Source organism: Geotrypetes seraphini, chromosome 12, assembly GCF_902459505.1.
Source record: "Geotrypetes seraphini chromosome 12, aGeoSer1.1, whole genome shotgun sequence".
In the NCBI taxonomy this organism is placed as follows: Eukaryota; Metazoa; Chordata; class Amphibia; order Gymnophiona; family Dermophiidae; genus Geotrypetes; species Geotrypetes seraphini.
The window spans coordinates 43,281,631-43,305,411 of NC_047095.1; the positions used below are offsets into that span (position 1 = coordinate 43,281,631).

The 23,781-nt window shown below is 41.4% G+C and overlaps 1 protein-coding gene across 11 annotated transcripts in view; it reads right to left on the reverse strand.

Moving 5' to 3' along the window:
* LRRC7 (leucine rich repeat containing 7) overlaps nucleotides 1-23,781 on the reverse strand; it is a 464,098-nt gene that overhangs the window by 153,674 nt on the left and 286,643 nt on the right. For 10 of the 11 annotated variants that reach the window (XM_033916815.1, XM_033916814.1, XM_033916811.1 and 7 more), the window contains one exon: nucleotides 7,576-7,705. In XM_033916815.1, the coding sequence (XP_033772706.1) occupies nucleotides 7,576-7,705 (130 nt within the window). Of the gene's footprint in view, nucleotides 1-1,828; nucleotides 1,921-7,575; nucleotides 7,706-23,781 lie in introns of those variants that run through there. The other variant, XM_033916819.1, reaches the window with a different exon arrangement.

The window sequence follows — 23,781 nt, forward strand, 5'->3', positions numbered from 1 at the left end:
CCTTTCTCTGGGCGGGACCGCTGGAAGAGGAAGCAGCGCAGATGCAGGGCTCACAGAAGGGCTGGGACCACCGGAAGAGGAAGCAGCAGGAGAACAGTAGGAGCTTCTCCATGATAGAGGGGGGTTGGGAGGCTGTGGGGGTTCGAGCGGTCCTGCGGGGTGAATCGGACGTTGGGGGGGGGAACTATGTAAAAAAAACGTTGTAAAACGCGCTCACGCGTATAACGCGCAAGGTTATGCACGGTTTGTAAAAATCGTGTATAACACGCACGTTATATGCGTGAAAATATGGTACTGTTTCCTTCCTTTAAAGGAATTAAATCTGCCAGAAAGCTGAGTCAATCTTTCGCTTACAAACTGGTAGAAACTTGGAACGGGCTTCCTGACTCTGTCAGATTGATAGGTCAGTTACAACAATTTCATAAAGTCCTAAAAACTTTATTATTTACACAATACCTGAACAGTACACCTAAAGATTCAACAAACTGATAGCTTTACAACCTTTTTCCTCTTATGCCCTTATTCTTATTTTTCTGGTCTTTAATTACTTGTAAACCGAGTTGAGCTCTGTTGGGAAATGACCCGGTATATAAATCGAAGACTAGATTAGATTAGATTAAACTTCAGTTTCCAACTGTTTTTAGAGTAATTAGAGAGTCAACTGGTATGATTGTTTTCTTCTCAGGCAGTTCAGATGCAGAACAGTCTTCCTTTAGAAATAAGAAGTCTGAATTCGTATATTATTTTTGTAAAGCTTTAAAGACCAACTTTTTTTTATTTTTTATAAATGTTGTTCTTGATATTTTATCTCTTTGTGCAATAATATACTTTGTGCAAAAGTATATGTGCTCACCTTATTGTAGGGTTCTTCTTGCAATCCGCTCTGAATTTGAATAATAACGGAATATAAGATTACTAATTAGATCAGATTACTAGTGGTCTTTTTTCTGTAAACATCTTTCTCCTTCTCTCTCTCAGCTGAGCTTTATTCCTTTGACTACCTTCTATTACCGTATTTTCACGTAGATAACGCGCACCTGTGTAAAATGCGCACACGGGTATAGCGTGCGGGAAACCGAAATCTATGTAAAAAAAATTTTGTATACCACGCACACCCGTATCTCTGATGTCAGAGAAAGGGCGGGACCGCCGGAAGAGGAAGCAGCGCATGCGCAGGGCTCACAGAAGGGCTGGGACCGCCAAGAGGAAGCAGCAGGACACCAGTAGGAGCTTCTACATGATGGGGGGGGGGGGGTGCGAGCGGTCCTTCGGGGTGGGGGTGCGGGTGCGTGCGAGCGGTCCTTCGGGGTGGGGGTGCGAGTGGTCCTGCGGGGGGTGAATCGGACGTCGGGGGGGGGGGAAACTATGTAAAAAAAAATTTGTACAACATGCTCACGCGTATAACGCGCAAGGTTATGCATGGTTTGTAAAATCGTGTATAACGCGCGTGTTATATGCGTGATAATACGGTACCTCCTCTGTAATCTGGTGTCGAGTTCTTTCCCCTGTTGGTCACTTCAACTCACCTCCTTGGCCTTCTGTGCCTGAGTGAGCGGACACGCTCCATCTTGTCTCAGAAGCACATGGGCTTCTCTACCTCTCCTGGAGCCAGATTTTCCTTCTTTTTACCACACATGCACTTATTATTCCTGGCAGAATTCTGTGCAAAAAATTTGCAAATTCTGCAAGTTTATTTGACAACATTTAAACAATATTTTTGCTATATATTATACAGAATTTCAGTACAATACAATATTTTCATTAAATTATACTAGAAAAAAAACAAAGTGCCTTCAAGCTTTTCTTGCTTAGTGACTTTCTTCTAGCAGCACACCTTTGTAAAAGTCCAACAGTGAAGTTTGGTTGGTTTGTTTTCATAGTACTTCACTTTGCCTTTATGTTGTTGAGCATTTCTAAAAGCTGACATATGTCAGTAAATTCAGAATAAAAAATGTTTTCTGTTGTCTGAGCAGTTCATTTTTTCCATTCACTTAGGTCCCAGAGCCTCTTTTCTGTTTCTCTTTGTTTTTTCATAACTGTTTTCTAAAGATCACCTGTCCATTTTACATTTTGTCCCTATCTGTCCTGTCCAGCACCTGTCCCCCCTGTCTCTATCCTGAGCTTCTCCTCTCTGTGTGCCCCTCTCCCATAGGCAGTGGAATGCTTTTTTGTTGGGAGTAGGGGAGAGGGGCAAAAGCTCTGCCCCCAAACCCCACCCAAGCTCCACCCCAGACCCTGCTATTCATTTCTCATATATACACACAATATAATCTTATTAACAACGCATAATGGTTAACCACAAAATTAATACACGTTCTATACATTCATTCCTATCAGAACACCTGACCTTGGTCACACATGTAGAACACAGATAACCCCTATGCAAATACAGGACCATAAACTACAAGTACTAATATACATAAACGAAACCCTAAGATGCCAGACTCTACATGGATGTTTTGGTTCCTTGCATCCATTAAAATGTTTTTCAGCCCGGAATCAGGGGGTGCTGAAAAGTTCTCAGCCCAACCAACTTTCTAAATTCTGAGCATTATTTTGCCACTGTAGCTGAAAAGAGTATTATTTTATTTTGCAAAGTGCCAATTTGCGGAATTGTAATGCTATGTTTTGACATTGTTTCAGATTACTGATTGAACCATGTCAATGAAACGTGTATAATTTTCAAGTATGGAACTCTGAACCATCATAAAGTTCCTATTCCTGCAGAAGAAAACTCCAAAGGAAATCTATGAATGTATGATGCAAACATTGAGTGACAAAGCCCGTCATACTCCACAGTGAAGGAGTGGTGTACAAATATTCAGTGTGGAGATTTCAAGACTGAAGATGCTGCAAGGTCTGGGAGGCCTCAAACGGTGTCAACTCTTGAAATTGTTGACCACGTCCATGGACTTGATTTTGGTAGATCAGCGAATATTGGCTATAACTATTGCTGAGACACTACAATATCCAGGGAATGTGTAGGGTGTATAATCCACGAGCAGAAGGGTATGCTTCTTCACTGCACTATGGTTCATTCCTTTTGGACTCGTATCTGGGACACCATAAAATCTATTACCAAATGTTCAGAAGCTATTTCCATAGACATTATAATCCTTCGTTCTCAACACCCTTGTTTCGCACTATCAAACTGTCCTCCTAAACTTATTGACACCATGATTGTGACAGCTCTTATGCACATTTTGAAAAATTGGAAGTCACCCACACTACTAGACTACACCTTTTGGTGGAACTCCTTAAGCATGTACCACAAATTCGAATCATATGCATATGAAAAGAACACGATATCTCGTTTATCTACAAATTTGGTGCGAAATAAATCACCTTGGTCATTCTTAGATTCATATGTTCATTCTGCCTTGTAGACACTTCTGCCTCTCTCTCTTTCTTTATCTCTCTTTTTTCTTTTTTATTTCAATTCATCTTCTCTGCTTTTCTATCCTTTCTATTTCTTTTCTTAGCAGTTTCAAATACTCTGAATTCTTCTTACTAATCTACTATATGCAAATAACAGCAATTATGGTTTCTTTTGTTTCTACATCACTATTTCTTATTCAATTTTTATGTATTTGAACTGCTTTCTGTATATTACTTATAATATTCAATAAAATTAATGAACTAAAAAAAAAAAAAAAAAAAAAGAAGGGTATGCAGAAGCTGTCAGCCAATGGGTGCCCAAATGTGTGAATACTAATGAAAAACAACATGAAGTGGACCCTTCCAAGTTGATTTTGGAGCATTTTCAGCGAGCTGGTGCCAATTTTTCGGAACGACTAGTTAACTGTTGATGAAACATGGTTACACCACTATGATCCTGAGACAAAAGAACAGTCCGTCCATGCAATGGCAGCATTCAGATTCTCCATGGCCAATGAAATTCAAGAACCAAAAGTCAACAGGAACGTTTAATGGTCACAGTGTTTTGGGATCAGGAAGGTGTTGTAATGACTGACTATCTTCCAAGGGGTCAAACAGTTAATGCAGAATACTACTGCAACTTGCTGTGCCAATTAAAGGAGGCACTGAAAGAAAAAAAAGGAGAGGGAAGCAGCGGAAAGTTCTTTTTTTGCAAGACAACCTGCTCACAAGGATGGCGAAACAATGGATGTTTTGACGCAGTTGAGGTTTCAGTACATAGACCATCCACTCTACTCACCAGATCTTGCGCCATTTGACTATTTTCTGTTTCTAATCCTTAGAAAGAGTTTGAAAGGGTGACAATTTTCAAGTGATTCAGAGGTGATTGCAGCAGCGGAGCAGTATTCCAGTGGCCAGACATCGGAGTATTTTTTTAGAAGGGCTGCAGAAACTTCAGATACAGGTGAATATGTGGAATACAAGCTTAAGTTTCAAAAACAAAATTACTCTGGCTCGGCCCAAAACGCACTGTTCCCTCTAAGCTGAGCAGGAGTCCTCCACCCACAGTCTCACCAATAGAGGGTGCTGTTTTACTGTCACATTTTTCAATTGTGAGGGACATGCAAGTTCTGCAGGACTCCAGGGAACATACCTGTCCTTAGCGACTGAAAATATTCCACCCCCTAGTGGTAGCAATGCAGCTGGAGGACACCTGCTCAGCTTAGAGGGAACACTCTTCTCTACACCTTGAATTCTCAAGCAAGGTCCTCGGCATCATTATCGATTCTTCCCTCTCCCTCAACGATCACCTCAATTCCTTGGCAAAATCATGCTTTTTCAGCCTCCACATGCTGAGGAAAGTAAGATCCTACTTTCACCAAAAACATTTCACCGTCCTTGTACAATCCATCATCCTCTCCAAACTCGACTACTGCAATGCCATTTATTTATGCCTAACAAAAAAAAGTCTTCGCAGACTGTATCCAAAATACAGCAACCAAGCTGATTTTTGCAAAACGCAAATTTGACCATGTCTCCCCTCTCCTTACCAACCTCCATTGGCTCCCAGTGCTTTCCAGAATTCATTTCAAATGCTCCTGTCTGGCTTTCAAGATCATTCACGGCATCCTCCCTCCCCTAATCCCACTATCCTTTAAGCCTCGAGGCCTGCTACCACCAGATCCGCCCACAGACATAAATTATCCTTCCCCTCTCTATGCGGTATTCTCTACGCAGGCAAACTGGGAAATTCCCTCCTCTCCAAAATCACGGGCCTTTGGAACGATCTCACAATCCCGCTGCGGAATCTGGGCTCCCTCCAATTATTCCGTAAACAACTGAAAACCTGGCTTTTTTCTAACATATAACATTTCTTCTCCTGTTTATTTTCCCTCTGTTCATATGCTTTTGTAAATCTTTCTCCTCTCTCTCCTTATAATTTTAAGCTTTGTAAACCGTGCCGAGCTCCACTTCCATGGAGATGATGCGGTATATAAACTTAAGGCTTAGTTTAGTTTAGTTTAGTGGTTCCATGTCATTCCCTTCTTGGTTGGGCCGAGAACTTTTCAGCAGCCCCTCGTATTTGGTGCCATGTAATAGAATTTTCTCCTAATTACATTGGCATGTATTAACAAGCATGTTAGTAAAAATGAGGCCCTTCATTTGAAAATGGGTACTGTGGGTGCTTTGTGAAAACGTGCAAGTATATTTTGGGGAACTGACCAGTACAAATGTGTTTCCTCTATCCCAATCCTGCCCCAGGAAATGCTTCCAAAATTGCTTATACGTGTTCTCCATTACTGCACAGGAAAACTGGATGAAAAGTGGCCTCTGAGGGGGTAATTTTATACAAATATTTAACCTGTAATTCTATAAAGGCGGCACCAAATATGCATATTAACCATTAGAATAACAGCATATACACAAATATGCCAAATATGGCTCTATGGCTGGCATAAGTGCTTGCACCAAAGCTCAAACATGCATATTTACCTGGTTATCCTGGTATTCTATAAAGGAAAGTAGAATATGCCCCAATCGGGTACCCTCTGGCCCTTATAGTTATCAAATTACCTTTATAACCTTTTTCAGAGCAGGTTCAATTTGTGTGAATTTGTGCACTGAGGTATCCAACATAATACAGTGTGTGGAATGTGGTATCACGTCAAATACCTCTTGATGTTGATGAAAAACTGAGCCATGTTGCACTGTTCAACCAATGATGAAATTGGAGTGGTGGAAGCTGTATATTTATTACTGTAGCCAATATGTCCCCATTTACATTCCCACCATAAGCAATTTCCTAGCCCTTATTTGCCCCGTTTGTCTGTTTTGATTAGATTGCAAGCTCTGTTGAGCAGGGACTGTTTCTTATGTGTTTAGAGACAGATTCTGTAATTGGGAGCCTAAAAGAATAGATGCCTAAAGTTAGATATATATTGTAGAATTCTGCTAACTAAAACTTAGACACCGATTAGGCGCCTGAAATCTAGGCCAGGGTTCTAAAAATTGACTTTAGAAAATCATGCCTAATGGCGCCTAAGTCCTTCTCCACCCTTAAACACGCCTACTTTGGAGTTAGGGGCCATTAGGCACCATAAAATAGGTGCCTATCTTATGTAGAATTGTGCCTAAGAAGATAAGCGCCTCTCACCCATTTTTTTTTTTTTTTTCTATTATTAAAGCTCATAATTGAAGGCAATATACTAATTAAGTTGGGTGCCTAACAGACATAAGAACATAAGGAATTGCCTCCACTGGGTCAGACCAGAGGCCCATCGGTCCGCTCCCGCGGTGGCCCATCAGGCGCACAACCTGTGAAGTGGTCCCTGACTATTCCCATAACCTACCTCTACCTATGTTGCGTCTCTCTTTAGGCACCTTTTATAGAATTTCCCGTGTACAGTGCTGTGTATCTGGGCAGCATGGTAAATATGTATCCTTGCACAGGCGTGCTTCAACAATGCCGACAGATTGTAGCGGCAGTGCATTGTTTGGAAGAATTTAAAGCCTGAGAGAAATCAAGAAATTTTACCACTGTGAATCATTAATCCAGTATCTCACAGATGGAAGACCCCCCTCACAGGCACATTACGCCAAAACATGGCCATGTCGGGCCACCGTGAATGCTTGAGGTTTTGATTCTCACTGCAGGACTCAATAAATTCTTGCTTCTGGTGGACTCTTGAACTGTCTTTCATCCCTCCAGTGGTTGGCCCTTTGATTCTTATATACATTCAATGACATTTATGTGACATTAGCACTATAATATATAGTACAAAATCAAAAAATATTTAAGAGAAGGGAGAAAATAACTTATTAAATCAATACCAATCCCTCCAACTTAAATTTTTTAGGGGGTGAAAGTGAATCCGCGCATGGTGGGCGAAACCCACATTAGCCTTTCATCCGCATTCTTGGGGAGGGTTACTTCAACTAATTTATTTCTTTACTAAGATTAATGTATTCTTAAAGTGGAATTCCTCACTAGTATTTTTTCAAAGGTTTATATTAATAAGCTCATTTAATATGGATCAATGTAGAATGTGAAGAGGTTGGCTTAGCCCACCATCCGAGGGTCCATTTTTCACCAAATTTAAGTTAAAGGGATTGGTATTTGATTCATGTAACATTGACACACAGACGATCTCAGCACACACACGGAACAGGAAAAAACAAACAGATTCTGGCTCTTACTTCTCTAGGCAATTCTGTCAAGAAATTCTCATCAACAGCTAAGGTTCGAAGATTGTGCAGGTAGCCGATAGTGGGCGGTAGCGTTTCCAGTTCATTACAGCTACAATCAAATTCTTCTAATAAAGATAAACTGAAATCGGAAATACAACATCTGGTAGCCATTTTCAAATTGACACACAGAAAACATTTTCATGTTACGTTATACCGAAGTTGTCCTGTTGGCGAACCATGAGTTAGGAAATGTAAATAATCATTCCTCAGTAAATAATACAGGGTGCATCAAAACATTGATATAGTAGTAGGATTTTTAATTTTTTTTTTTTTTCAAATGGTCTAAGAGGCACCACCACATGGTAATGACAGAACACGTCCTTCATTTATTCCCTCTTTTACGAACGCATAGGGCGGGTTTTAGCGCCGACAGCGGTGGTAACTGCTTCGACGCTCAAAGGAATTCTAAAACCTGCGCTACGCATTCGTAAAAGAATTACCCCCTCTTTTACTAAGGCGAACTAGCCGATTTAGCATACTAGAGCGTGCTAAATGCTAACACATCCATAGACTATAATGGGCATGTTAGCATTTAGCGTGCAATAATATTTGGTGCACGCTAAACCAGCTAGCGCGCCGTAGTAAAAGACCCCCTTAGTTAATTACCTTCTGAAATTAAAAATTGAACACATAAAAGGTAATTTTATAACTGGGCGCCTATAAACATTTTCAGAAAAGATGCTTATTTTATATAGACCGTGCTCTTACCAACCTATATAAACAAATATAATTTTTTTTAATCATAGGAGGAATGTTATAATCCAAATTGTTTCTTTGCTCAGCTATTAATTCTCACTGTCAATTAAAACAGTGGTGATAATCTGAGTTTTTCCTCAGTAAATTACAAAAGATAGGAATGCTTTAACTTTTCGTTCTGTGTTGGAAATGCCTTTCCCTGGGTCTAAAAACATTATTATTATTATTTTTTTTTTTTTGGGGGGGGGGGATCTTTTGGGATTGGCCACTGTTGGAAACAGGATACTGGGCTTGATGGAAATTCAGTACGTCCCAGTATGGCAACTCTTATGTTCTTATAACAGAAGTAAAACCAAAATAATTATCATATAATCACATCCTCAAATCATTGATTTTTAGAATTCTTCACCCAATTATAATTTATGATTATAAAAGCTGGTAGGAGCATGGTGTTTGATATTATTATCAAATATTTTATTTTGATCCATTTATAACAGCGTCTTATAAAGACGTCACAGATGCATTTGTGTCTTTACAGACTAGGTTACTACAATAGCCCCCAACAGTGCACAAATTTTCACCTACTCCAAAGAAAGTGTTATGCTCTATGGAGCAATTCTATAACTGGACATCTACAATTAGATGGCTGGAGGCTGCATGGTAAGAGTCTATTTCATAAAAGAATGGAGACACCTACATTACTCTCTGTTACAGAATACTAGTGTAACCGGGTATATTCATGCCTAACAGGAGCATGACCTTTTGGTGCTGCTATTTGGGCATTGCTGTACTGGCAACGGACTTTTAGACACCCAAACAGGCAGTGGCTAAAAGTCCTCTCCCTCCCCTACACTTACTGCAATCTGAGCCAGGGTCTGTCTGGGGCAGCAAAGGTGCAGTGCTGCGGGCTTGGAGCATGTGATCTTAGCTGCCCTAGGTAATGCCTGTGAGAAAGGATGGAAGAGCAAGCATCTTCCTTCATGGCCACTGCCTGGGACAGCTATGATCTTCCTTATGCTACGAGGGCAGCCTCTGCCGGACCCCGGTGCAGATTGTGGTCAGTGTGGGAGAGGGCAAGACTCTTTAAGACACCTCCCAATTGGATCCCCAAACGTCCAGCACCAATGTGTATAGGGGCTCAATGGACAGCACCTACATGGTGGTACCTAAGCCTTGGTGTCCAAATGGCAGTGCCCACAAGTCCTGATTCAAGCTTTACATTTAGGCACAAGCACTTATGTCAGCCATAGAGGTGGAGTGTTAATGCCCAAGTGTAGCAGATACCCACATAGTTCTGTAAGTTACATGTGTAAGTGGGAGCCCACCCATGTCCCATCTATGGCCATTCCTCTGTATTTCCCCCCTTACAAACATACACTATATAAGTTAAGTGCTAGGGTGGCAGACTGGCATATATGTTTTTAAGTGTGCACACACGTGTATACACCAGTATTTTAAATAATTATGTGCATATTATGTACATATTAATCCTAGTTTATAGAAACTGGTTAATATAACACCATAAGAACATAAGAATAGCCTTACTGGGTCAGACCAAAGGTCCATCAAGCTCAGTAGGCCGTTCTCACGATGGCCAATCCAGGTCCCTAGTACCTGGCCATAACCCAAAGAGTAGCAACATTCTATGTTATGGAACAAGGGCAAGCAGTGGCTTCCCCCCTCATGTCTTTCTCAATGACAGACTATGGACATTTTCTCCAGGAAATTGTCCAAACCTTATGCAGGAGACACTGTCCTGTCTGGTGCTGAACCTCTAACCTGGAAATGAGAGGTACTCACTCATGCTCAGGGGCAAAAATGGATCAGATTTCGAAACCATACGATTGCACTATGGAAGAGGGAGAACTACTTGAATATTTGGATGCCGAAGAGTTGCCTCCTATTTTGGTAGGTCTTCTGGAGAAATCTCAGGTGAACATTTTCCATTGTGGGTGTGTGATAACAGAAATCCGAAATTAAGAATCTGCTTAACCATGTTTGCTATTGCACTCTTGAGATTTATTAGTTGACATTTGAAGGGAAGAAATTGTTTAATTATGTAGATTTTACAATATGGTTTGTTTTTAACTTATGTATGTTTTAATTGATGTAAACCATTTAGATTTTTTGTAAATGTTATAAAAAAAATGTAAATAAATAAATTGGCCTGCTACTGTGAACATGAGTACTTTATAAAATATATGTGAATAATGCCCAAACTCAGCCCCTGAAAAAGCCTACGTGTGGTCTGTGTAAAAGCATGCATACTCCTATTATCACATCCATTTGTACACATGAATATCGTATACCCCACATGATTTTATAAGAACCATTTTTCACTTTTAAAATATTCTTTACATGTGGAAATGCTTTATAAAATGACCCCCACAGAACAAATATTAAAAGAACATTTAGAGGGAATCCAGTTTCAGGCTACCTCATAATTTTGATCAATTCTGATTTACCACTCTCCTGAAAGTGATGTTCTATCAAATACATAATGTGAAATGGCGTTTAACATTTGCACTGGTCACAAGGAGTAATTGTAGATGAAACTCATGAAATTGTTTCTGGACCTCCTCTTTGAAACTCAATAAAAATTTAAAATAAAAAAGGGTAATCTAAGAGTTTCATATAATAAGAAACGACTTGCTTACTTCATAGAAGATATTGAATTCAGATACACGGTTTGCCTCCACCACCTCCACCGAGAGGCCATTCCAAGCATTCACCACCCTTTCCGTGAAAAAAGTATTTTCTGAGGTGTTCCCTCATTCCAGATTTTTTTTCAATTGAAACTCGCCTGATGCACATTTATGCTATGTAGGTATTTAAATGTGTCTATCATATCTCCCTTCTCTTGCCTTTCCTCCAAAGTATACATATTGAGACCTTATAACTTTAAGTTGGTCTCTATATGCCTTATGCTAAGGACTGTTATTGTTGTTAGGTGCCATTGACCCATACTCAAGTCCTAGCAACTCAATGAATTGCAGATCCAAAAAGACTATTGACCATTTTAATAGCCTTCCTCTGGACTGACTCCATCCTGTTTATATCTTTTTGAAGGTGCAGAATTGCACACAATATTCTAAATGATGTTTCACTAGGGTCTTATACAAGGACATCAATACCTTCTTTTTCCTACTGGCCATTCCTCTCCTATGCACCCTAGCATTCTTCTAGCTTTCACTTTCATCTTTTCAACCTGCTTGGCCAGCTTAAGATCATCACATGCTATCGCACCCAAGTCCCGCTCCTCTTTCATGCACAAAAGTTCTTCACCCCCTAAACTGTACCATTCCCTTGGAGTTTTGCAGCCCAAATGCACGACATTGTGTTTCTTAGCATTAAATCTTAGCTACAAAATTTCAGACCATTTCTCAAGCTTCCCTAGGACCTCCCTCATGTTTTCTACACCATCTGGGGTCTCTACTCTATTGCAGATTGGTATCATCTGCAAAGAGGGAAATCTTACTAGACAGCTCTTCAGCAATATTGCTTACAAAAATGTTAAAAAGAACAGGCCGACACACCATCGGCACCTAACATTAGGCCTGTCAAATTAGGCCCTGCTAAACACGATTCTATAAACAACACCTAGTGGTTGATTGACAACTGTGCTGAATGGTGCCTAAGAATTAGGTGCTGTTTATAGAATCAGGTTCTTTTTTTCTAACTGGTCTGGTTTCTTTGTCATTTTCCCAGTTTCCTTGTGTCAGTCTTCTCTCAAATTATTTCCAGGTTGGCCTTTCCATTTCTTCTTTACAATTGTCTGCCACTGATCTATTGGGGGGGGGGGGGGTGTTACCCCACTTTTAGCTTCTCTGTGTTTATATCCACTTATTTTATTTTACTCTCATTCTCCATTTCTCTCAACCTCTTAGTCTCTTTCACCTCTTATCTACTAGCTTTTCCCTTCATCCTCTCTCCAGTGCTTCCATTGCCCCTTCTGTATCTCAACTATCAACACATCTCCACTCATACCAACCAATTGCCAGGTCTTCACTATACCTTCGAAATGCCCTCTTCATCTCTCCCATCCATAATTCCCTGCTCTGCCCTTCCCCCAGCATCCTCATACTCAATTACTAAGTCCTAGTCATCTTCTGCTCTATTCCTCTACTCCCCTACTCCTAAGCCCATCTAGATCTGTTTCCCCAATCCCCACCCCTGAACCTCATCCACCTCTATTCCCATAACCCTCACTCTGAGCCACATCCATATTCTGCTCTGTTCTCCCAACCTTGAGACCTATTCATCTTCTCCACTTTGACATTTCTTCTCTCTCCATGTCCACCATCACTCTCTCTGCATCCCTATCTGTCCTAACAACTGCTCTCTGTGTCCCTGTCCCTATCCCTCCCCCATGTTCATCACCTGCCCTCTTTGTTCCATACTGCCTCTGTCCAGTATCACCCTTTTGTGTCCCTGTCCCTCTTTATGTCCAGATTCTCCCCTTCTCTTCTCGTTCATCTGTACCCCCTATCCCAGGTCCAGCAGCTCTCCCTTCCTCTCCCCTGCTCTCCTCTCTGAGGTCCAGCAACTCTCTCTTTGTCTCTCTCTCAATGTTTGGGTCCAATGTCTCTTCCATTCTTCCTTCACTATCCAATCTCTCTCTTTTTCCTCTGCTCACTTTGCCCCCATTCCAGGAAGACAGGAAGATGAATGTCCGTCTCTGCCAAATTTCCAGATAAGCGATAGGAGAACTTTTTGATATGTACAGTTATGCTGTGATGATAGAAAATATTTTAAAAATTGGACTGGTGAAGAAGGCTGGTAAAAGCAAAATTGCTTTTGTAATATCCTTAGTGTGAGTCATATTCTGATGGTCCTTAAAAATGTTTTTCTTAAGAAAATATATCTCGAATAATATATGTGGATGAATATTTTATGCAGGGATCTGATTGTTGGTACACTCTCCAATATAAAACCTGTAATGCCCTTATCATTTGCCTTTATAAAATAGGCATATGATCGGTACCTTTTTGGACTTTTCTCCTAGGCAACCTTTGATATAGTTATTCTCCCACATGTACATATTCCTCCCTGAATAATTTATCTAGAGTGCATGGTGGGATGTGATAACCCATGGCACGGCACCCAGTTACCTAAATAACCGTTTTCACTACTACCACCCACCAAGAAAAAGGAGAACACAGAACCTCTTCACCTATCCACCACTCAACGGTACCTGTCGCAAGAAACTCTATGACAACCTCCTGGGGACACAGGCAGCCAAAATAGACTCTGACATCTCTAAATTACTGACCAAAACAACAGACATAAAAGAGTTCCGCAAAGAAATAAAAACACTACTGTTCAAAAAATATCTCCCATCACTCTAACCACCGCCCAATGAGTTCCCATTCAACGACTTCGGAATCACTCATCCATATTATCTCTTTGTCTGTGATCAAGAATGTACTGTAACTCTTCTACACTACACCCGACTTAACTGATCGAGTTGACATGTATTACCTCTGCAAAATGCATAATCTTCTGCTATATGTACTATCTTCTGTAATAAGTAATATCTTCTGTGAAATTGTAATATCATAACTCTTCACTGTTCCTGTAACTTACTCTTATCCTGAAATGTAACTCTACTGGAATATCCCAGATATTTTCTATATTGTAATCCGCCTAGAACCGCAAGGCACAGGCGGAATAGAAATCCCTAATGTAATGTAATTATGGATTAAGTTTTCAAAAGCTTGTTAGGAAATCAGCCATTTAAAAAACACCACTTAAATGCTATTGACATGTCAGATATCTTAAAATTTTCTCAAACCACCTCTACATCCTCAAGACAGCTGGGGCTCGATGTTCACAGTGAGTTAAGCATTTGTTTGCAGGCGGTGAATCCATAAGTGGCTTATGCGTGTATTTTCAGCTCCTGCGTAGGTAAAATTGAGGCTACATGGATAATTTTTTTAAAATATAAGAGGACAGAAGGGGAGGGGCACAGGCAGAGCCGGCACTTATAATTTTAGCTACGATACTTAGCCATGTAGGAGGTAATTTTATAGCACTGCGTCTGAATATAGGCACATACCCCCCCCAATCCAAAGTTTGGTGCATAACTTTGGGCACAGATCACAGATTCATGCATAAAGTAATTGGCTAAATTGGTGATAACAATCAATAATTAGCATTAACAAATGCTAATTAGTACCAATTACTGGTTATTTACATATCTTTGCCTATTCTATAACCTGCACATCCAATTCATCTCATGCGCAACTCCAAAGGCTGCGCATGGACAAGGGAGAGGCAAGGCTTGGTCAAGGGTGCTCCCAGGATTTAGGCATGGTCTTATAGATTGTAGAATATTTCCTTTTTTGCACCTAAATTCAGGAGTAAATGCTCATGCCTAAAGTTAGGTATGAGATGACTTAAGGTTCGCATTCTATAAAGATAGTTCTGCATGGAACTGCTTTTATAGAATTTGAATTTAGTACACATCATTTCAGCGTCATTTACAGATCTAGACCATCGAGAAGGGGTGTCAAAATCCCTCCTCGAGGGCCGCAATCCAGTCGGGTTTTCAGGATTCCCCCAATGAATATGCATGAGATCTATTAATATACAATGAAAGCAGTGCATGCAAATCGATCTCATGCATATTCATTGGGGATATCCTGAAAACCCGACAGGATTGCGGCCCTCAAGGAGAGACTTTGACACCCCTGCCATAGAGGGTGACTAGTAGGAGCCTTTTCCATAATGGAATGTAGATACCTACTTTCTTTTAGTGTAACAGGTTAGATACACACAGTGGCGTGGTAAGGGGAGGCGGGGTGGCCCGTCCTGGCCGCCGGCACCTCTCTGCCCCCCATGCGACACTTGTGCCCTCCCTTCCTCGCCGTACCTCTTTAAAATCTTTGCCAGCATGAGCAACTACTCTAGCCTGCTGCTCGCGCTGGCCTGGCTTCCTTTGAAATCACTTCCGGGTTGCAAGGCCAGGAAGTGATGTTAGAGGGAAAGCCAGTGCAAGCAGCAGACTGGAGAAGTTGCTTGGGCTGGCGAAAATTTGAAGAGGTACAGAGGTGGGAAGGGAGGGCACGAGTGTGGTACGAAAGGAGCGGGGGGGGGGGAGAGGGGCATTGACATGGAAGGAGCAGGGGGGACAGAGAGAGTACTCATGCCTAAATGTTGGAGATATGTGTATAACTTATAGTATACTCCAAGTTGCATGCATAAAGGTGAGTCTCACCTGTTCTCTATCCATACTTTATTTATGCATACAACTACATATAAAATAACTGCTATGTAAGATATTTGCATGTTACAGAATAGCACTTATGTGGAATTTTTGCATTTATGCTCATATCGGCACACATTTGTGCATATATGCCACTATTCTAATGATTTACACATGCAATTGGCATGCAAATATTAACACGTACTTTACAGAATTACCACCAGATGGATAAGTTATGCATTTATAATTATACCAGAGAAACATCACACCTAACTTTAAATGGATAATTCCCAGCAGGCAGTCACAATTGGACACATATTCAGTGGCGCGGCTGACCATCAATGCCGACATCTAATTAAACATTGGCTGATCTGGCTGAATATCAAGCCCCAAGGGTAAAAGTTAAACCAGATTGTTTAAACCCCCAGATTCTATATATGTTGCCCAAAGTCGGGTGCCGATATTTGGGCACTGATCCAAGATATGCATCCAACTAAGTTCGCTAATGAGCGCATTAGTGCCAATAATTGGATGCTAATTTGGCATCAATTTGCACACACATCTTTCTACGTGCTAATCTATAACAATGTGCACCCAAATCCCATAGTATCATCTGCAATTTAATCACCTCACTCGTCGTTCCAATTTCCAGACCATCTATAAATAAGTTAAATAGAACAGATCCCTGAAGCACTCCATTTAGAAAAATGGCCATTTAACCCTACCCTCTGTTTTTTGTCCGATAATCAGTTCCTAATCCACAACTGAACATTGCCTCCTATCCCATGACTCTAACTTTCTAAGGAGCCTCTCATGAGGAACTTTATCAAAAGCTTTCTAAAAGCGTCACTGCGTCAACCTTTCTGAAAATCTACCTGAACCGAAAATGGTTTTCAAGGGAAATATTCTCGAGTACCTGAATGAATTCATGTAAACCATTTTGAGCTCCCCTGGGAGGACGGTATAGAAAAATGAATTAAAAAAAAAAAAATGATGCAGAGGAACTGAATGAAAACTGTGCGAACCTTTAAGACGTACTAAGCCAAATTGATAAGTTAAAAGAGTGATAGGTCACCTGGAGCAGATGGTACACATCCCAAGGTACTGAGAGAACTCAAAAATGAAATTGCTGATCTGCTGATAGTGATCTGCAACCTTTCACTATAATTGTCTGTAGTATCTGAAAATTCTAATCTAATCTAATCTTCCATTTGTGAGTCGCACAAACCTGGAAAAGCTCAAGGCAACTGATCTGGAGGGCAAGGGGGAGGGGGAATAAGGAAGGGAGAAGGGAGAGGAAATAAGTGGGAGGGGGAAGGAAAGTACAAGAGGAGGGGACTGGGTAGAGGGAGAGGAGCTAAAACAGTAACAATAAGCATTAGTTGTCGAAAAGGTGTGTTTTCAGTTTTTTTCGGATTGTGGTGTAGTTGTTTGGTGGCTAATGTTATACTGATTTTTAAAAAGGATTCCAGGGGAGATCCAGGAGATCATAGACTGACTTCAGTGCTGGGCAAAACAGTGGAAACAATTATAAAAAATAAAATTGTGGAACACTTAGACAAACATAATTTAATGGGACAGAGTCAGCATGGGAACAGCTAAAGGAGGTTTTGCCTCACCAAATTGCCTGACTTCTTTGAAGGTGTGAATAAACCTGTGGCTAAAGGTACGCCGGTTGATGTAGTGTATCTAGATTTTCAGAAAGCTTTAGACAAAGTTTCTCATGAGAGGCTACTGAAAAAAAATAAAAAAGTTATGGGAAAGGAGACAATGTTCAGTTGTGGATTAGGAATTGTTTTTTGAACAGAAAACAGAGGGTAGGTTTAAATGGCCATTTTTCTCAACGGAGGAGTATAAATTGTGGAGTGCCGCAAGGATCTGTACATGGACCGGTGCTATTTAAATTGGAAATTGGAAAGAGTGGGGCAATTAAATTTGCTGATGAAACTAAACTGTTCAAAGTTGTTACAACGCATGCAGACTATGAAAAATTGCAAGCAGACCTTAGGAAACTGGAAGACTGGGCATCCAAATGGCAGATGAAATTTAATGTGGAAAAATGTAAAGTGATGCACATTGAGAAGAATAATCCATATCATAGTTACCGGATGCTAGGGTCCACCTTGGGGGTCAGTACCCAAGAAAAAGATCTGGGTGTGATATCCTGGTTTGAAGGTCAAACATAAGAATTCTTTATAAAGGGGTTAAAGTAATTGCAGGAAAAGTGTACAGAGCTATCAGGGGACTGTATTGAAAAATAAAACAAAAATGTTTTGAAAACTCTTTTCTTTCCTACTGAGGTAGGTAAATTATTGAACGTCCCTCATATGTTCTTATGATCTCTTACATTTTTTTTCCATAACGACTGAAGCAAATAATTCATTGAGTCTCTCTGCTATGGCCTTATCCCTCTTGAATGCCCCTTTTGCTCGTTGATCATCCTATGGTCTCACAGATTCTCTCATAGATTTTCTGTTTCTGATGTACCTAAAAAAATGTTACTGAGTTTTTGCCTCTTTGGCAAGTTTCTCTTTATATTCTTTCTTCGCTTTCTTTATCAATGCTTTGCATCTACGTAACTTGTCAGTGCTTATGCCTCTTCTTATTTTCATCATTTGGATTCTTTTTCCATTCTTTAAAGGATGGTTTTTGACTCTAATAGCCTCTTTCATGTCACCTTTTAAGCATGCCGACTCTCGTTTTCTCTTTTATCCACCTTTATTAATACTTAGAATACATCTGGTCTGGGCTTCCACAATGGTATTTTAAAATAACATCCATACCTGATTTACAATCCTAACCTTTGCCACTTATCATTTTAGCTTCTTTTTAACCATTTTCCTCATTTTATCATAGTCACCCTTTCAAAAATTAAACGCTGCTACAGTAGATTTCTGTAGCGATGTCACTCCAGATAAAAACTCAAAATTTATCACACTATGATCACTGTTTCTCCGCAGTCCTAACTCAGTTACCGCCCGTACTATGCCTTGCATTCCACTAATGACCAAATCTAATCTAGCTCCCCTCTTGTTGGTTCCTGGACCACTTGCTCCAAGAAGCAGTTATTTATGGCATCTAGGAATTTTACCTCCCTAGCACTCCCTGATGTAACATGTATTCAGTCACTGTTGGGGTAATTGAAATCATCCATTATTATATTGTTGCCCAATTTGCCAGCTTTACTAATCTCTGAAAACTTTTCATCTGTCTGCTCATTCTGTCCCGAGGTATGGTAGTACAAATCTACCTGTATATTCCTTCCCTTCACACATGGAATATCTATCTATTATGGATTCCACACCGCTATCTATGTTATGCAGAATGCCTATTTTGTTTGATTCAATTCACTCTTTATCATATAATGCAACCCCTTACCCCCCTCCAATTTGATCTACTCCAGGGGTGCCCACACTTTTTGGGCTTGCGAGCTACTTTTAAAATGACCAAGTCAAAATGATCTACCAACAATAAAATTAAAAAAAAAACACAAAGTACACTGTACGCAGAGAAAATGTTAATTATCATTTATATTCTGGGGGTTTTTCAAAGAGGTCAAGGCAGATGACTTTATGCAATGTCACCTCAGTAACAACTATACAAAAATAGACAAATACACCCCCTCCCTTAGCGGTTTGTAGCGCAGGGAGATGCGCTGAATGCCCCGTCCTGCTCTCGACGCTCATAGGCTCCCTGCGCTAAAAACCGCTTTTGCGGGTTAGTAAAAGGGGGCCATAATGCAAAATATAGACAGCAGATATAAATTCTCAAAACGGACACATTTTGAACACTACATTGAAAATAAAATCATTTTTCCTACCTTTGTTGTCTGGTGATTTCATGAGTCTCTGGTTGCACTTTCTTCTTCTGACTGTGCATCCAATATTTCTTCCCTTCTTTCAGCCTCCTGTATGCTTCCTCTCCTCCAGACCTCATTCTCTCCCTCTCCCCTCTTTCTTTCTCCTTGCCCCCTTCTTTCTTTCTGTCTCCCTGTCCCCTTTCTTTCTATCTCCATGCCCCCTTTCTTTCTGTTTCCCTTCTTTCTGTCTCCCTGCACCCCCTTTCTTTCTTTCTGTTTCCCTGCCCTCCCCCAAGCCACCACCACCGCCATCGGGGAACAGGCCCCAAGCCGCCCGCCACCGAGTTGTGAGTTTTCCCTGCTTCCCGACGCAGTAAACAGAAGCGCCAGGCTGACCAGCCTTCCACCCGACGTCAATTCTGACATTGGAGAGAAAGTTTCGGGCCAGCCAGGCAGCAATTGGCTGGGCCAGAACTTTCTCTCTGATGTCAGAATTGACATTGAAGGGGGGGGGAGGGGGGCGAAAGCTGGTCGGCCCGGCGCATCTGTTTACTGCGTCAGGAAAGCAAATGTTGTCCATGGAGAAGCAGGTAGAATGCAAAGGCAATGCAAGTCTATCACGGAGCCCGGAATGGGCTCCACGATTGACTCGTGTTGCCTTCGCGATCTACTGGTCAATCGCGATTGACCTTTTGGGCACCCCTGATCTACTCTATCCTTTGCGATATAATCTGTACTCAGATAACACAGTGTCCACTGATTATCCTCTTTCTACCAGGTGTCTGAGATGCCTTTTATATCTTCTTCATCATTCAGTGCTATATACTCTAACTCTCCTATTTTATTTTTTTGGCTTCTAGCATTTGTATATAGACACTTCAAATTGTGTTTTTTTTTCCCCATGTATTTACAGGCTGCTGAGAAGATGACACTCCTGGCTTTCTTTCACTTATTTCCTATTCATTTATTTCCTATTTGCAAAGGTAATGAATACATTTACTCTTTAAAAAATCCTTATCAGCATTTATATCCTGCTCTGAGTCACACATCAGTGTCAGCTAACTGCTCATTTGCACCTGCATGTTGGAAGAACGACTGAGGGGGCAATTGTGCTTACATCTCTGGGGGTTAAGACCGCATCAAAATTCATAAACTTTGATTTGGGGAGTTTGGCTCCTTAATCGGCTCCCCTTGGATCTGGAGTTTAGCAAAAGCCAGTACGTACGAGTGTAGGTGGCAAAATCTATTGCATGCATGAGTAAGTGCTGACACTTTCCATACAAAGCCCCGTGCGATGCTGTTCTTTTTGAATGGGTTGTTTTGTAAAGTGCCTCCTCCTGCTGTAAGTGCCGCCATAACCCTCATATTTTTACTGTGTCTCTGTTTTCTTTATAAAATAGGCACCATCTCAGGAATGCCTCAAATTCTGCTCCCATTTTGGACACATAACGTTGCTCATTTACGGTAACCATTTATATGTCCAGTTATACACACATCTGCAGTGAATATTTTTTTAAAAAAATCACTTATATGACTAGAGTTGCTACCTACAACCACGTTGGTGTTTTTGAATAATCAACCACATGAGTTATACAGATAGTAGCAGAGTTTTTCCCTCTTCATATAGGGCAAAATTCAGTCAATAGTACCCAAATTTGGGTGCCAAAAATAGAGTGCTAAGCACTATTCCCTAAATGGTGATCAAAGTAGGGAGCCGTTTATAGAATAGTGATTAGTGCTGGGATCTGTGTCCAGTTTTTGACGTGAGAATTTACACCAACCAAAACCTCATAGAAATCCTTGTGCCTAAATTAGGCATGGATCTACCGTAGTCCAGGGGCGTAGTAAGGGGGAGGCGGACTGTCTGGTGGGGGCACCCATCCTCCTCTCTGCCCCCCGCTCCTTCCTGAACCCCCGCTGCCAAGCACGTGCGCCCCTCCCCTTGCACCTTTTTCAGTTTTCCTTGGCGCGAGCGGTGCCACAAACTTGCTGCCCGCATTGACGTAGGCTCTTAACGATGTCACTTCTGGGTCCCACGCCTAGGAAGTGAGGTCAGAGGTAAAGCTGATATGATGCGGGCAGCAAGTTCGTGATGTTGCTCGCGCCTGGAAAATGAAAGAGGTATGGAGGTGAAGGGGGGCCGGCGTGGTAGGGGGGGCTGGGGATGGAGTGAGGCGGCGAGGTGGCGAAAAAGAGGGCAGGGGAGGGGCACCACTGCCCCTGGCTGCCACTCACACTTGCTACGCCACTGCCATAGTTTACAATACTGTGCTCAACTTCCAGGAATGCCCCTGACCTGCCCATGCCTCTTCCATGGCCACGCCCCTTTTCAGATACAAGTGTAAACATTTACGTGCACATCTTTATAGAATGCCAACTGCAAAGATGCATGTATAAATTTCAAATTGCTAATTAGCACCAAAAATTGATTGTTACTGCCCAGTTATCTAATTGTTACTGCCCAGTTAACTAATTGTTCAATTCAATTGAGTGCATGCCCAAAGTTGTGCACACAGTCTTGAGCACCATATATAGAATATAGGGGTATAATATATAACTCTACCTCTGGAGCACACAATCTCTCCTTTCACTACACAGATACATTTTGACTTATATACATGATGGCCCGGATTCCTTAAACCAGGGGTGTCCAACCTATTGGCTTCCCTGGGCCGCATTGGCCGGAAAAAATGTTTCTGGGGCCGCGCAAACGCTGCAGCAAGACAGAGGAGGGAGCCGGCAAGACGGTAAACACCCGGGGGCAGCAGAGGAAAACACTGCATCGCCCTCGACCGGGGCCGCACAAAATACTTCACGGGGCCGCTTGCGGCCCTCGGGCTGCAGGTTGGACACCCCTGCTCTAAACGGTGCGGTTGTCAGCAGGGGAATGGGGCTGCGGAAATGACAGATAATTGGTGTGGTCCCCCCTGCAAAAGCGTGGACGTCATTGCATTGACACCTGCACATTCGCAGGGACCTCCAGATGTGGTACCAAGCTCAGGGAATGAAACCGGAGGTTCGTATGGGGAGGGGGGGTGCAGAACAGGGTGAAGCTGGAGGTAGAATGGGGCAGGGCTGGGGAGTGGAAAAGGGCGAGACAGGTGTCCTTTTTTAAAAAAAAAAAAATCTGGCAATCCTATCCTGTACCAACAAGCCACCTCCCCCCTCCAGCAGCAGGAGATGCCTTAATAAAATGTCATGTCCTGCTGCCAAAGGACTAGTCTTGTGTTAAGAACTGTAAGGCTTTGCCACTTTTATCGCAAGACTGGTCCCACTGCCAATGGAGGAGGTGGCTGCTGAACGGGAGTTCTTTGTGGGAGATGACCCATGAAAGCAGGAGCCACTGAATGTGAGAGACTTGGCAGGACTGCATTAGGGATATGCTGACAATCTGTCCTGTTGGGAGAGCCCTAGAAGACTGAGTCTATATACACCTGCCCTACAACTATTGGTTAAAACATAATTAAAAAATAAGGCTCAGGATATGGCTTGACAGCCTCAGATTAGAGCCTGCTAACTGTTGGAGGCCAGGTATGGTCATGTGTGTGGCAGGTGTAATGATTTCAAGCCTTGTTAACAGGGAAGATGGTGGACACAGGGGGAGGAGGTAGAGAAGGGATGGTGGGTGTAAGACAAGAAAAGAATCGATGCTGAACTCAGGAGAAGTTGAGGTGGTTAGGCTCTGAGCTGTCCCTGGGGCAAGGGTAAATGGAAGAAGATTCCTTGATGATGTCCAATACCCTTTACGGTGAGCACAGAGAAGAAAAGAAAATGTGAATTTAAGAAAAGAAAGGCAGAAAGGGAAAGGGGATAGGGTTTGATACACTGCCTTTCTGTGGTTACAATTTTACACCTAGGGCAAAAGAGGGTTAAGTGAATTGCCTAGAGTCACAAGGAGCTGCAGTGGGAATCGAACTCACCGTCTCAGGGTGCGGAGGCAGTTGCAAAGAGTGCACAGTTCAGTTGAGCTGATTCTGAAATCAACTGAAACCTGTATTGGTTCTAATAATTGAGCACCTGTTGTTAAGAGATTGGAATTTTTTTTTAATTCAATAATGTTTATTAAAATTGGAAATTTAATGATAATGTATTAAAAGTAATACAAAAAATTCTTCTGTTCTCTTTCCTGCCAAATGTATGATTACCTATCAAAATATATCATATGCTTTCTGTGAACCTGATCAGTTGGAAAATTCCTTTTAGATAGAGACGGATGTTCAAATTAAGATCTAAACTTAAAATATATTATTTATAGGCATGTTTTTATTCTTTGCTTAAATATGATTATGAATGTTCTCTTTTTTCCTTGATGTGGACTCATGTTTCTTTAGAATATTGTATGTATAATAAATTGTTATACTTAAATAAATTTAAAAAATAATAAAAATTCTTCTGTTCTATACATGCAAACCTAACTTATACACAGACTGTCCTTTATTTCTGGATGGGAAAA